Source organism: Tyto alba, unplaced genomic scaffold (assembly GCF_018691265.1).
Source record: "Tyto alba isolate M040663 unplaced genomic scaffold, T.alba_DEE_v4.0 Super-Scaffold_44, whole genome shotgun sequence".
NCBI lineage: Eukaryota > Metazoa > Chordata > Aves > Strigiformes > Tytonidae > Tyto > Tyto alba.
Window position 1 is genome coordinate 11,299,666 of NW_024881320.1, and position 16,093 is coordinate 11,315,758.

Consider the following 16,093-nt stretch of genomic DNA (forward strand, 5'->3'; position numbering starts at 1 on the left):
AGCAGGACATGGGAGGGAGACAGATTTGATGCTGGCTTTCGTTTTGTAGCAGAGCAGAAAAGCATTTCTGTATCCTGTTTTGGTTTTGTCCGGTAGTGGCTGCACAAGTACAAGCAAAGGAGATTTGACCTTGATACCGTTTTCAGCTGATCTTTAATGATTTATTTTCCCACATATGTAATAAATAATCTCCAGTTGAGCTACAAGTTGATGTTTCTCCACCACATGATAGCCTTCTCCTCTGTGGTACTGCAGCTCCCCAGCTCTGGATGTCCCCAAGTTAGCTGAAGGAGAAGAGGCTGTGGTCTGCTGTTTTATGCAGTAGTTTTAAAGGGATGTCAGGAAGGCTGGATGTGGTCCTTCAAAGGTACCAGGAGCCAGTGGACCATCTCCTGCTATAACTTCCTCCTCAGGACATCTTGAACCCTCCAACCCCTTTCTTTTAAATGTTCTTACTTGCCACACTAAGCATTGGCTTTTCTCTCCCTGCTTAGTACCGGGATGCCTAAAATTCAATATGCTGTTGGAAGAGAGTCAGTCCCTCCTGTGATTAAACTCCTTTGTCTTCCTTGCATGTCCTTGCATTGCCTGCTCCAAAAGGCAGTAAAAACAGAGCTAAAGGTATGTTTGGGTATAGGAACTGACTAAATAAATTCAGAATATGTTTTGCATGTCAGACTAAAAATCAGATGTCCCAATAACATCACTGACAAAAGAAAAAAATGTTTATTTTATTAAAGGCAAAACTAGACCACGAATCAGATGCAGCCTTATAGCAAGCTCTCTGAAATTTGCTGTGCAGGATCCAACACTGGCCCGCTGAGACTGATATCATGCTTTTGACCTCCACTTTCTGAACATCTTCAACCTGTAAATGTTAGTATAGCCATTTCTGTATGTGAATGCCTAGAAGTCCCTTCTTCACCGAGGTGTAGTGGCTGTTTTGTGCCCTGAAGCATGAGACTTGATTGCTGTCTCTTAGCACTTGTAAGCACTTATAAGTACAAAAGCTAATGGTCACACTTGTAGAATAAACTAATTAAGGGAAAATGCTCAAGTCCTTCAGTTTATGCTCAGCCTTCCTTCAGTAAGAACGGTGCCCTGAACAAGGCCAAAACCCAGTGCCTGAGCCACCATGAGACTCTTGGATCACTTGCACTAGCCCAGGAAGGTGCCAACTGAGGGATTTTGGTGCCAGTAAAATGATATGCTATCATGGCTGTGTCATTAGACAGTTGCAACTTTCACTCATGAAGCTCAGCTGAAAAGATTCTGCATGTAGAGCAGCCTCAGTCCTGAGCTTCAGAACAGATGTAGTGCAGCAGTGAGGACCCTGCTGTAGTAAAACAGCACAGCAGGAAAATTAATTGTGCAGTTAAGGGCTGTGAATGCAGAGATTGCGTAGGTAAGTAATGTTGTACCATCAAATGTGTTTCTGTTAGTGGAGAAGACATCTGTTGGTGAATGAACGCGTTGCCACAGCATCCCAGTTGCGAGAGCAAACTTTACCAGACTGTTAATCACCCACTTGGGAAGGAACAAGCTTGATACAGTCCTGATTCTGATACCAGAAATCAGGAGTAAAATGATTATGTGCTCTGGAGATTAAAATTGTATCAAATCCAAGGAATAGCATTTTTTCCTACTTGCTGTTTAAAGGATTTTTAAATTTTATAAGTAAGTCTTCAACTGATGTTTCTGGTCTTGTGTCTATTTGTTTAAAAGTGCATTAGCAGTAAATCAAGGTGCATTTCCCCTGTAGGGTTTCCTGTATGTCAAAGCCATGTTAATTCTCTTTGATTTTCTTCCCTTAGCTCCAGCCATTGCTGCAGATCCTTCCTCTCTTTGTCCCTTTGGACATCAAAGGATCGCAAGGGGACAGCCCTGGCAAGAAGCTCCTCCCTGCTCATTAGCCTCCATAAAACAGGAACTCACCTTGGCTAGCTGTGCTCGGGAGTTCCATCCTCATCCCAATCACTCTTGACACTGGATCTCAGAAGGAAGGGCCTTTGCTTGCTTCAGGAAATCAGACCTGCTTTTGAACTGGACTATTTTGGCTCCCCTTGGAAGAACTGTGGTGGCTCTCTCAGCCCTGCAAGCTCCTAGACTCCGCAGTACATGGAAAAATGCAAGCTTTACCAGGTAAGTAACAGACTCTCTCCTTTTCCTTATTGCACAGAAAGATCCTAGACTTATGCCAAAAGCATGCAATCATTTTAGAGAGAGAACAAGTGCTCCTGAAGGGTTACCAGCGTTTATAGTAGTGTGTGTGTGTGGCTGGAGAAGATTTGTGAAATGTTGAGGGTTTTTTTATAGGAATAGATGAGAAATTGTGGGTTTGAGTGTTCTTTGTGAACCTTGGAAGATCTTTTGTTAAGGTAGCAAAGATTTATTCACAGTTGCGCCCAAAACTCCCTTGGCCGTATCACCTTCTGCAGTGTGATTGTTCACTGAAGGCCAGAGGTGTTATTTGTATATTGTCTTCAAAGTCTCCTGAGTTCCTTCAGGTTGAAGGCCACAGAAGGTTTGGAAATATTTGTTATATTGATAATAATAGTTCTGACACAAACTGTTTTTTCTTTTGGGTTCTCTCTGCCCTTTGAAAGTATAAACCCCAAGCAGGCATACCCTACCTCTACCAGCTTCATGCCCAAACACAGGATTTTTATGATTTCCTTAGGGTTTTATTTATGTTTTTCTTCATCGGTGCATCTCATAACATGTTGTTAACTTGTTCTGCATGGGGCATGATCACATTGGGCACAATGACAGATATGCATTGGTGTCCTGGGTTTGAGTGAGTGGTGGGGTTTTTGGTAGCAGGGGAGGGGGCTATAGGGGTGGACTAGGGGCCAGTCCAAAGTCACTGCATTTGCCAGTGTAACTGAACCCCAAATTTAGTCTTGGGTTTTACTCTACGTCAGAAGGAAACAACTAGTTACTTAGTTTAGGTATGCAGTTCCTATGTACACGTTGGAGGTGGCTGGGTATTCTCAGCTTCATTTCTCTACCTCTGCAAAGTGTTGTTTCATTCATAAGCAAAATACATGTGCATGACTCAGATAATTTCCACCTTCATTGTTGTTTTGGGTTTTTATAAAGCAGTCCATATTGTATTGATCTGATTCATACTGATTTCTGCCACTTGAAAAGCAAAAGAGCAACATCAAAAAAAAACATAGACTGTATTATAGTATTTTATCATGTTAAAGATTTCAACTACTGCAGAAATCACCTCATTTTCTTATTGAGTTGTTTCTGGTGTATGACCCCACACAGCAGAAATATTAAATATTCCAGGTGATGACTGGGTACATTTGAGAGTTAAAGCTATTGCATTTGTAGAAACACTGTACTTTCGTTATTGCAGAAAAACTTTCTGGTTCTGAGAAATGAGGTTCCCTCCACAGGGTCAGGGTGTTTCCACTGATGTTTATAAGATCAGAGAACACAGGGGGTTTTTTGTTTGTTGGCAAGATTAATTTCTTAAGATAGCTTTATATATTGACATGCATTTCTTCCCTGTGGACACTGGATGGCTGTTAGCATTGGACTTCTCTCGGAAGGTAACAGCAACAAATGTAGTAATAGCTGATTTTAGTGAAGGTAAGAAGCATACCTTTTGCCTTGTTGGAATTTTCCCAGTATTGTAAACTCTATCCCATACATCTTGGAAAGCCTGCAACAAATTTTCTGACATCATAACATTGTCTCAGTAATTGACAATTAATTGAAGGACTGCTTTAGGTGAGTGGATTACACTCCAGCATCTTTTATCCAAAGATCTTATCCCCTCTTCAAACATTACTGAATTGACTCTCATTTCTCTTTCTTTCCTTTCCATCTCCAAGATAGGAAAAAGATACGTACAGCCTATTCTGGATACAGAAACTGAAGGACAGACTGCTCGTATTTGTATAAGGACTCAAAAAATCAAGCATGGAATAGATTGAAGATCTCTTAATTTTCAGTGCCTTTATCATAGCAGCTATCTTCCTTTTCAACCTCATCTTGGCATAAAGAATATGTTTTAAAATGTGCCACATGCAGTGTTACCATGACAATGATAATAATAATACCTTTAAAATAGCTTAGAACTAAAATTCTTGGAAAATGTTTAAATCTCTTTCAAATAATACTTAAAATAAAAACTAAGTTACATAGAAGGGAAAACAATAGAAGTACAGCTTTAACAAATTCAGTTCAGTGCTTGGACACCCTGCCACAAACCTCTTTATGCTGTAGTTCCAACATGCAGGCATCTTTGTGGGGGAGATGTGTGCGTGAGTCTTGGCATTAGTTATGTGGGCGTAGACGAGGAGTGAATTTGAAGTGCCTTGTAAGCCACAGCCTTTGGCTCTGCAAAGAAAATCCAAAGTGGAACCTACAGATGGATCCACCACTGCAGAATCCTGGTGAAGCCAATTGCACGGGACTGTAGTTGGCTGTGTGGATCCATTAGTGAGCTCACACCACTGCTGGCATCCAGATCCCCATGTATACTCTTAACATCCTGTTTTTCAGCCTCAGACTATGCACATGTAACCTGCAGAGTAAAAGACATTAACTACGTTTTAAAATCTTTGCTGCAATGTTTAATTCTATGTGCAGCTCCTTTTCCCTGTCTCCTGTAGTGTCTCACTCATACAGGTGCATTGTGGACTCATTTTGGTAAAAAACATTATAATATCTGTCTTTGATTTTTAATTTAATATTGAATTCCATTCACTTCAATTCCTCTTGATTTCATTGGAAGTCTCCCCTCAATAATGACTTCTGAGATCTGCCTTGTTGTAGTCTCATTTAATGGCATTGGAATTTGCTTACAAAAATGTTAATTGTAAAATTCATTTGGGGAAGGAGTGAGCATCTGTCTAGCTAATCAAAATCTGTTTGCATGTATTTGTGACTGGATGACTCCTGTGGGAAATCAGCCCGATTTTATTGTAACTCCTTTTGATACATGTGCTGCACTGAGCTACCGAATGCATCGTCTCATGGCAGCTTTCATGTCTTTGCAAGAGGATATGGGGGAAGCTTTAGTAAGAAGATGTTAACAGGCTAATCTCAGTGAGCAAACTAGGTGTCACTTCTTAGCTAGTTCATTAATGTTGGATCAAAGCAGAAAAACGGGTAGAGGATATTTTTTTAAAATGCCTGAAGACCTTTACATATGAACAAAATTACGTTTAAATGTTTTTTCTTTCCTAATACTGTGCGAAGAACCTCATAGACTCACATTGGGTGGTTTTTGTAGAAGGATGTCGCTTTCTGAAAAAAGCTAGTTTCTCTGGAAATAGTTGTCTACTTTTCATATTTATTCTTTTGAAAACATTACTCAGGAAAGATGTAACAAGGTGAAAATTCCCTTATTTCTGATATGCTCTGAATAAGATCTGATCAGGCTGAGAGGCAGAAAAATCTCTCTTTTAAACAAACAGCCGTGCGCGGCTGATAATGCATCACCCAGCAGAAGTGGCGTGCCAGCACTGAACCGAGGACAGCTCTGCTGCTGTGAGTGCCCCAGCGCCGAGCAGGCTTACCAATGCCTCCGTCAGACCCCAGGCAGTGTTTGTAAAGCCTTACTGGGTATGAAATCCGTCCACCAGTAGCTATAATAGGTCGCGTTTTGATCTAAAATGAAACTTTTTTTTTTTTTTTTGCCTGGTCCTTTCAGCACGGCAGCAGCAATCTTGCATGTGTTATGATATAATTAAGAGTGCTGACAGGAGATTTTTAGTCCAAACAGCTTTACAGAGGTGCTGGGTACCATCAATACCAAAGATAGTTCCTCCAGAAGTTTCCCTTTCCTCTTCCCCAGGACCACAGTTAGTCCTCTCCCTGTAGTAGAAAGTGCAGGCACATTGCAGGCAGCTCCTCTGCTGTGCTGTGATGTGTTACTGAAGAGGCACCTTCCACCGCTGTCACAGGCTCCTTGGTGGTCTCCATCTCCAAGTCCAGTTCATACGAGCCATCCTCTTTTCAGAATGTTCCATGATCTGGCTCTGTCCCCTCCCTTTCTTGCCTTCACTTACATTTCCGTCTCCTGTCTGTCCCTTCTTTGTCCTCCAAAGAGATTTTTCACCTCTGCTACCACCTATCTGTTGTTTCCTCCCATTACCCTCTGGTACACTTAAAATCTTCCCAATCCTTTCAGCATTTGTTTTATTCTCTTGGTAAAGTGTTTTGTGTAACCCTGATCATAGCAGAACAGGAATGAAAATGGATTGTGGCTGCCTGCCACTATGAGTTTTGGAACAAAGGAAGTCAGGTTGAGTTTGTACAACACACAGATCTTTACAAAAGAATTTATCAGCTAAAACCAAACCTGTTGGAAAAGCCTCTATGACTTCTGACCCTACTAGTAACAAAAAGCCTTGGAAGAAAAATAATGGATTTTCTTCAAGAGGTTTATTGAGGCATAGACTCCCTAGTTCTCAGCAGCTTCTGCGACCTTCACGGGTGAACTGTGTGGTCTGGGGCTGAGACGTACCGTGGCCAGAGGGGAGGAGTGACGGACAGATGTACGGACCCCGGCCGTTACAGCAGCGCGTGAAGCTCGGCAGCTCCCTGTACCGGGGGGAGCTGGCACTGGTGGAGGGTACTGGGAGGGCCGAGACGGGTGCTGCATCTCAGGACCCTGTCCCGAGCAGGAGAGGCTGCTTCACGCCGGCTCCCCTCCTGCCTGTCTGAATTTACCGCTTTCTCTCTCTCTCCTGGTAGACGTGAAAGCGCCGTGTGAGGCTCTTCCTTCCCCCAGCCTGGAGCCCTACCCGCAGAGCTCCATTGTGGTGACCCTCGAGGACATGAGTCTCTGGATGAAGTTTCATCAGATAGGAACTGAGATGATCATCACCAAATCGGGCAGGTGAGGGGAGCAGGACAGCTGCCCACTCCCACCCCTCCCAGCTGTTGTCAAAATCTCTGAGTGCTCATTTTTTGAACAGTGGCTCTTAAACTAGATTTGTAGTCAATTATGTGCATTTCTCTGCCCCTGGCAGAAGAATTGCCTTTTCAGGATATTGTAGACGGCCGAACTGTGAAGTGCAAAAGGTCACGTGATGTGCTGAGAAAACTTCTGTACTGTTATCTCACCACTTAACACTGATGTTCTTCCTGTTCTGGAGGTTGCTCTGGAAAGTGCCCTAGGCTTCCTTTGCCAGCAGCAGTCGAGCAGTAAATACCTGGTTTTGAGTGTGCATTTGCAGACAGGAACATGGCGTAGAATAGTAACGATCTGTGCGTGCAGACTGCTCTAAAGTTTAAATGAGTCATGCATTGTGGAGCTTGCAGTGAAAGAATATTAAATTGTGAAACTGTAATGTATTATGTCAAAGCTGCGGTGAGCCGAAATAATCCCTTTGGGTAGGGAGGTAGGTGTCAAAGCTTTTTTGCAGAGTCAGAAGATGAAAGTGGTGGCAGGGAGTACTGGAATGGAAAGCTAGATGTGCTTCTAGATGAGAGCACATTTTCTACCCACGCTAGAAAATGCTCTAATCTATCCTCCAGGTCTGTGATAGCTGCAGAAGGCTGGGAACTATGTGCAAATTCCAAATATTTTCTTTTAAGTTTCCCACTGTTGTGTTACAGGAATCAGAAGAACAAAAACAGTAACAATGTCAGGCCTTCAGTGACTGCTGCCCTGTTAGTGCCTATTCCACCTAAACCCGTAGGACTAGACAGTACATCAAAAAGATAGGAAAATGTTCAATAGCTGGCCTGTAGAAATACTACTATCAGAACTTTGCACAGTAATGAGTAAACATGACATGCTGCTTGATCATTAGACAATATCCACTTCATAGAGAAATCCTCATATTATATATTTAATTTCTCTTTCAGACGAATGTTTCCACAATGCAAAATCAAAGTCTCTGGCTTAATCCCATATGCCAAGTACCTCATGCTGGTAGATTTTGTGCCAATGGACAACTTCAGGTACAAGGTAAGTACTTTAAATAAGAGAAGTAATGCTGTCCTTCCATCTTTGTTTGAAATAGATTAATCTTCATGCTTCTCTGGCCAGGCTGATAAATAAATTGTCTTTGGACAAAGTTCAGAAGTAATTGGTGGATTTTATGCCTCTCTGGAGTTATTTGTCAGTTTTGCTTGGGGGGAAGCTGGCAAGGTAACTAATTTTCATTGTAAGGGGTACAGTTTTAATCATGATTAACGTCAGACTTCTCTGACAGCCATTGGGAAAAAGAGAGGAAAAATGAGGCCTAAACTTGGGAACTATTTTGGTAACATGATCATGGCTCATAAGAGCAGATCTGCTACTTGTGCTTCAGAGGAGTCCACTAAATTGACAGTGAAGCAAAGTTCCTGGGGCTTTCCTGTAATGAAAGCAGATGGGGTTTTTTTAAGCTCTAGATTTCTGTCTTTCCCTTCACAGTGGAATAAAGATCAGTGGGAAGTTGCTGGAAAAGCAGAGCCCCAGCTCCCTTGTCGCACTTACGTCCACCCAGATTCCCCAGCTCCTGGCAGCCACTGGATGAAAGAACCTGTCTCCTTCCAAAAGCTGAAGCTCACCAACAACACTCTGGATCAGCATGGGCATGTAGGTTGTAGCTGGCCTTTGTGCTGTGCTCTCTTGGAACTCATTGCAGATGGCTGTTACAGGCAATAAGTAAGATTTCCGAGAAATTAGATCATGTGGAAATTGAAACACACCCAAGTGCCCTTTCTTCCTTCCTCAGCCCAGCCCTTGTGCCCTCTTAACTACCTGCTAGGGAAGGCGTTATTCTGTACTGTGACTATAGAGGTATGGGGGAGATACCAGTCCCAGGCAGGCATCCCTGGTTTGAAATGGATGTCCTGGGAGTCTCCACGGGAGACTTTGCGTGGTGTGTTGGCAGTGGTTGCACATGGAAACTTTCTTCTTTGTCTGTCTCTGTGCCAGATCATCCTCCACTCCATGCACCGTTACAAGCCTCGCTTCCACATTGTGCAGGCAGATGACCTCTTCAGTGTCCGCTGGAGCATCTTCCAAGTCTTCAGCTTCCCTGAGACTGTCTTCACATCTGTTACTGCCTACCAGAATGAGCAGGTACAGCGTGCAAGTACTGCTCTTGGACACATTGATAAATACTGTCTTATAGAAATCTTGTAGAAGAAGGTGTCTCCTTCCGAGCTACTCGGCCTGGGCACCTGTGATGGACAGCAGGAAGAAACAGGCACATTATCGTTCCTGTGGAGAACATCTACTCTGGGATGAGATAAATCATGCACCTTAATTGTATTAAGTGTGCTGCTAGTGATTAGCAGAACTCTAATTGCAGTAAAAAGTATGGGGAGAAGTTGAGATATAAATAATGATCCTGTATATTTCTCTAGTTAGATGAATCCCACCCAAATTCCTGCTGACCCTGGCAAAGCTGCTTCTCTCTGTATGTCAGTTTCTAATCAGTAATGGGAGCTGCTGGGGGAGCTCAGATACTGTGACAAGGGCATGCCCAAAGCCCTCAGCCGAGCTGCTGTGATAAATACTGAGGTGAAGGTCTTGAAACAGTAAAGAACCCAACCAGTCACCATGACACTGAAACTTGTTCCTTATATTTTAAGATTACGAAGCTCAAGATTGACAACAATCCATTTGCTAAAGGTTTCCGCGAGCATGGGAAGAACACTCGAAGGTAAACTGTTTTTTCATCTTTATAAATGGAGTTCACTTGTGAATTTTACCCAAGGCCATTGTGCAAAACTATGCCAGCTAGCTCTGCAGAGCCTGTTGCATTGTGCACACTGCATTTGCCTGTATCTGGGAACGATATCCCCCTGTGCAGCCTCCTCCCAAGAGACTTGGGGAGTGGGAGGAGATACAGGATTTCCTACCGAAATGTGAGAGATGTTGACAAATTTGAGACCTGCGTTCCCTTGCAAGTTGGAGCTAGACTGGAGTCTGACACATGAATAGCAGTGATAACAGGAGTCCACAGTAGATCATTTCGTCTCTTTGAGATTAGCTTGATTCTGACATTTGGAGGCTCCCTCATTTCCTTTTGCTGTGTGTGGAAAAGCGTCTCATCCAACAGGAGACTTTGTCTGCAAGAGGGAAAGTAGATAATAATACCAGTGAGATCTTTTGTCTGGTCTGAGGGCAGCCAGTGGATGAGATGAAAGAAAAAAAGCTTAAATGCAACTGTAGATGGGCAATGGAGAAGCAAAAAATGTTTTTTTCCAAGCAGAAAATGTTATGAAAATATCTGAGATTTTGTTTTGTGTTATTTTATGCCTGAAAAAGAATGTCATTTCCTGATGAAAAAGGACAAAACTGACTTTTCTACTTAAACTTTGAAAATGTCATGGATTTTCTTTCTCCTCCTAATAGGATAATTTCTCACTAAGCTTAGACTCATTTTCCATTTAGGAAAAAGCTGCTTTCAAGCAGAAGACCCACCCTACTATACATGCACCTGTGTGGGTAGTACGCATATCCAACATCGGACTACACTTACAAACTCGATGCCAAAACCTCTGGTGCTGGGTTTCCATGTTGATTGTGCCTTTTGTACAAACATGGAGCAGGCAACCCCTTTACTGATTTATCCCCAGTATCCTGCGGGGCCAGGGCTGTCACTGGAAGCTTACATGCAAGCTACCCCCATGTCTTGTTTCTTTCCAGGGAAGGACGAGCCAATTGCCAGAAGCCTAGTCCAGCCAAGGGCCAGAAGAGGAAGCTGCCCAAGGAAAAAGAGTCTGGTGCTGAAGAGCGTGGTAATATTGATCACAACAAACCCAGAGAATGATTTTCAAACAGTGCTCGAGCCACAGGAGGGAAAATGAACAGCAACTTGGCCCCCTCTCTGGGGAGAGTGGCCTGGGTGGAGTCCCTAAAGAGTGCTGTATATGGCTTTGAGTCTCTGACTCTTTCTGGAAATGATCCAGAGGAGACTGCTCACAGGTCGCTTGTCATTACTGACTGCTCATCAGCTCTCTCACCAGCCTGCCAGCCTGGCCGTGCTTTGTGACCATGTGTGATCGTAGGCTGTGCTTTCATAACATTTCTCTTCAACAGTGATATGAGCTTGCAGTATCACCCGTCGCTTTCTTCTTGGTTCTCATTGGTGCAGTTGTGCCAGCAGTGCTGTTTGTGCAGCTGGGTTGTGATGCAGATGTGGGGACTGATATCATTAAAAAAAAAAAAAAATCTTTTTCTGTTAGGTTGTTTTATAAGCTTGATCATTCCTTGCTCCAGTTCACAGTGCTGCTTGCAGTAGCACAGCTAAGGAGAGAGGACAGGGCGGGACCAAACACCACAGTGCAAGGTCAGAAAAAAGCTGGAAAGGACTAGTCCCTTAAGACAGTATGACTGCAGAAGAGGTATTAATGTGTTTCCTTCCACCATCCTGCGATTAATGCAGCTGCCAATAGACCATTGTGAGCTCTGGCTCTCTTCCCCCTTCTCATTTTTTTTTCCATTCTTTCTTTTCCCTGCTGTGAGTCAGATTTTGAGAAAGATGAGAATGTAGATGTGAAAGAAGAGAGTAACCCCGTCGTGGTCAGCAGCGGCTACCCCTTCTGGGTCTCAGAGCAGAATAGCAGCCATGCCTTTCCTGCAGCATCACCCGTGCCAGCTGACCAGAGGGAGGGTCTGGCCAGAGAGCAGCAAGTACCTACACCATCCTACCAGACATATCGGTGAGTCCCACCTCCTGGTGCTCATGTCCAAAGCCACCCTTTAATTGATGGGATTCCTCTTCTACTGGGTATTTCCTAAGAAAAACAGCCAATGGGAGTAAGGAAGGATGCCTCTCTGTTGGACAGCATACCTGGGTGATAGGTGCTAGATTAGCACAGATTTAGCTCCACAACAAAGCCTTTCTGTGTCACTTCAAACACACTGATTCTGGGCACATGCATCTCTTAGTAATGCTCTTTATTTCCCTGTCCTGAAATGCTCTCCCAGCCGGCTCTGTGTACCGCAGAGCTTGCCTATCCTTTGGAAGAAATGTGTTGGAGGAGTGGCAGGACTCCAGTGATATTTTTTTTTTTTTCCCTCCTTATCTCTGCAAATTCAGGCATGACTTACAGTGAGCTCAGACTAGAACTGAGCCAGAACTAGAGAGGTCTGGGCTTACCTTCTCTGGCATTTAGTATTTCTGTGTGTGTGACAGCAAGGGTTGGACTAAAATCCCCACTAACAGTAAGATGAAGCAGTAGGCCAGGGGAAGAGGGCATGCTAAGAGCTTGCCCTGCCTTTCCCCAGGGGTTCTGTGTGGGTTTTCAGTGGTTTTCAGCTGCGGTAGGTTTGACTCGCTCTTCTCTCTGCCCTCGGGGCTCAGGTTCCATGAAGCTGGGGACAGTCAGCAGCTTCCCACCCGCGATGCAGCAACCTTGAACGATTTCCGGGCAAGGTGCCACCCCTTGGATCTCGCCACGGTGCCCGAGCACGACTCCAAACAGCTCCCAGAGGGTTTCACCAACCTGCCTCCGCTCCCCCCGCCTCTGCCTCCTCCCCAGGACTACACAGGAGTGGTGAACATGGCTCTAGACTCTGTTGGGAAACCCGGGGCCCGAGCACCCATGTACAGTCCCTATGGCACCGAGCAAGGCCTCGGCCAGTGGATGGTGCCTTCCCACAGCCAGTACAGGGCAATGAGCTACTCGGCCTTCTCCACAGAGTACAATACGCAGGGGGCTCCGGGACATGCCCATGGGACCATGGCAGAGTGGAGCCAGTACCCTCTGTTCCCCTATGCCTGCTGGTGAAGGGGGAAGACACTTCCCAATGAAAAAACTGAAAGAAAATTGTAAATGAGATCAAATTTGCTCTGGAGTGTTGACCTTTTGAAGCCTTGCCTACACTAGGCAAAGAGGTATTGCTGCAAGAGGTAGCATGGGACACCTTCACTTCCTTGTCTCCTTGCTCAACAACCCTCACTGTATTTCACAAGCAGTGGCTAAAGTGGTGGCTGCCCCAGCCGTGTCAGTGTGGGTCTGGCTGAATCAATGCGTTCTGTAGTGCTTTTTTTCCCAGCAGGAGTAGGAAACCAGAGGAGCTGTGAGAGCAGTATTTAAAGAGCTGCCGAACTCTGTCCTGGGCTGTTTGCATCTTGCATTTGGCAGTTTCCAAAATCCCTTCCTCCCAGGACTTGCGTGCAAGGAGACAGGGGCTGAGGAGTTTCAGTAAGCTGTCCAGGTGGCCAAGAAGCTGTAGAGAATTATTGCAAAGATGAGCAAAATGAACAATCCCAGTGCCCCCTTGAGCAGTTTCCTCACTTAGTATAGTCAGACTAAAGCTAGAGTCTTGCCTTTCTTCCAGCAGCATATGAGAGTAAAATACATAGCAACGCATGTGTGTCTGGAGCACAGCAGCGGGTCGTGCGGGCAGGGAAGAGTTTGTCCCATGCAGGAGAAGCGGCAGCAAGGCTGTGTGTTGTGGCTGTGTGTCCCCCGTGCCCATCCCTCTTCTGTCACCCCTAGATTTGAGGTCAGTGAGACACTCTTCTTTCTGCTGGTGGTGGAGGGAGGCTGTTCACAGAACATGGGGGGGGCTGCCCTGGGGACTTCCAAAGGCCCGTGGCTGTCCGAAACAGGGCCACGAACAGCAGTGCTGGCTGTGTCACTCCGACCTCTTCCTTTTGAGGGAAAGGAAATCTATCACTGTGAACTCCTTTCTTCTACCCTGTGCTACCCCCAGAGAATATAATTTATAGTTGTGGTTACCGTGCTACATTCTGAGTGAGCTTTGTCAATAGACAGTTCTCACCAGCTTGGCGTTGCTCCTCGGGCATGTACTTTAACGAATACCCCGTGTGCACTGAGCTGTGTGCTGCATTGCTGGTGTGCTCCACACCTCCTAGGCTGGTTGGCAAAGTCATCTTGCTGCTGTTTGGGAGTCTGTAAGGATCGGCTTCCATGTTTAGTTATCAGAGCAGTTTCACCTCCCTCACCTCTGTGGTCCCATCGTGGGGAGGAGCTGTTCTGCCGGTGAGCAGCCTGCGCCCTGCCTTGCAAAGAGGATTTCTTTTTTATCTCTGTGCTAGAAGGGGGAAGCGTCCTTGTTTGCTCAGGTAGCAGGATGGCCCTGGCAGTGGGGTTGTGTTTGAGACAGTCTGTTTGCTTCTCAGGGAGGATAGACATGTTCCTAGGTGTTATTTAGGGAATGCTTTCTTGTAACACTTTAAATAAACTACTGTGTGGCCTGTAGCCATCAATAAGCAGTGAGGTGTGCCATTTAGCATATGTGCCAGATGGTTTTCTCTGTGTGTGCGCACGTGTGTGTGTATCAAGATGATGTCTGTGAGCAGACACTGTGACCACCAGTGCATCAGGACTGGTGTGCAGGTACACCAGGAAAGGCTGTGCACTGGTCTGTTTGGGTCCCAGGTCAGCACTGTGCGTGTGTGTAGCGTAGAGGTGTCGAGCCATGTTTATTATTGTTAAAATACTTTGAAAAGTAGCCCTGAAAATTTGTGAAACTTGACTAGAATCACTACTTCCTTATTTAAATAGCCTATCGTTAACTGCTTTTGTACCACAATTACGATACGTACAAGTAGCCAAGTACTTCCTCTCAGCTTCACAGCATAGGTGTGAGGTGTGCAGCGTTTAAAGAAAGGTCAGACTTCACCACAGTATATGTACATAATACCCTATTAGCCTCTCTGATAGCACCCTGGCCAGGAGTGATTTATACCTGCTGTGCATGACATGAATGTGGATGCAAGTGACTCACTAAGAGGAAATCTGGTTGGGGAAAATATGTGGAGGAGATTGTTTTCAACCCCAGAATATTATCATTTCCTGCTATCCAAATGCCAGCTGTGTGAAGGTAGGTCAGCTGTGAAAGGCTGTCCTCTGTGGATGAGAAAAATATTCTGTCTCTGACCATTAGTGGTTGATTTTGCCACCCCTGTCTTCCACATCTTGGAAATCAGATGAGGAGGCTGGCTGGAGAGCTTGGTGCCTCGAGCCCTGTGTGCAGGGACCCTGGGGGTGGTACCTTCTGCAAGGCAGCCCTCCTGGCACCCCGCCGTGATCGCTGCCAGGGCCATGCTAACAAGAAAAGAGAAAGTAATACATCCCCTCCACAGGCTACTTGGTTAGATCTGTTTCTTTATCTTTGAAGTTGGGTTGTATTTCTCTCTGTCACAGGGTGCTAATGAGGATGAAAACCATGCAGTGGTGAGTATGAGTAACTGAGGAGAGCTGGGCAGCACAGGGAAACTCCTGTGCAAACGTGGGTGTAATGTTCTTTTTTTTTTTTTTCAAACCTTCAGAGTAGCGTTGCAAGTGCTGCTGCCCCAGGGGCCTGTCAGTAGAGCTGATTTGGCAGACGGCTCTGCACTGGGGTAAAAGACTCAGCCTTGTGCCTAGGATGAGCCATTAATTACTCATCAGCCTTCTGTTGCAACAGGACTCCTTGCCCTTCATCAGTGAATCATCCAGTTTATTAGAAAAGTACCTTTACTTTCCTTGTTCGCCTGTCTCTGGTTAGAGACTGTGGCTTGGCTGGTTTGTGAAGCCTTTGGAAATTTTGCCCGTAGGTGTGTGCTCTGGACTGCTGCCGCCTCCTCCCTTTGCAGTTCCTACTGTCTTGTTTTCTTCAGCTGTGGCATTTAAAAGTCTGTATGAGCTCGACTGAAATGCTGTTTTTGCACGCATGTGAGATAATGTAATGCCTCTCTGACAGCTTCAATAAAAGGAAATGAGACATGCGGAAGGCAGGCCATTAAGAGCAATAAAATAAACTCTAAAGTGTGGTTTTTGTGCATCTCTTTCAAGCACACCAGTGGCTCCACTTTAGTCGTGTTACCTGGGGCCAGTTTGTACATGCATGACACATGCTGTTGATCTCGGATCTCAGTGTTCATTGTTCTCTGCAGCATATTCAGTGAGCCTCAGGTTATCTGCTTGCATTGCTAGATGTGACTCAGTCTCTTGTACTAATTCTTTGCAGCAAATTGTTTATTTTCTCTGTGTTTTCTGCTTCTCTCCTGCAGAGGAGTTACATAAGGATTAGGGCAAATGGACTATAAGAGGGATCTAGGTAAATTTCCTATGGGAAATAAAGATCCTGATTTATTTTGGCTTCTCCTACTGGGTTTTGCAGCCTTAAGCCTTGTCTGACACTGCTTCAATGCAGATA

General features: G+C 44.9%; 1 protein-coding gene across 1 annotated transcript; it reads left to right on the top strand.

The window, feature by feature from the left end:
* Positions 1-1,986: 1,986 nt before the first annotated feature.
* Positions 1,987-15,702, top strand: LOC104366459 (T-box-containing protein TBX6L). The gene is made up of 9 exons (XM_009973396.3): positions 1,987-2,142; positions 6,724-6,868; positions 7,843-7,945; positions 8,396-8,560; positions 8,903-9,049; positions 9,565-9,635; positions 10,625-10,716; positions 11,448-11,640; positions 12,285-15,702. Exons 1-9 carry the CDS (start codon positions 2,127-2,129, stop codon positions 12,709-12,711), a joined length of 1,359 nt encoding a protein of 452 aa, XP_009971698.3. The 5' UTR covers positions 1,987-2,126; the 3' UTR covers positions 12,712-15,702.
* The last annotated feature ends 391 nt before the right edge of the window (positions 15,703-16,093 follow it).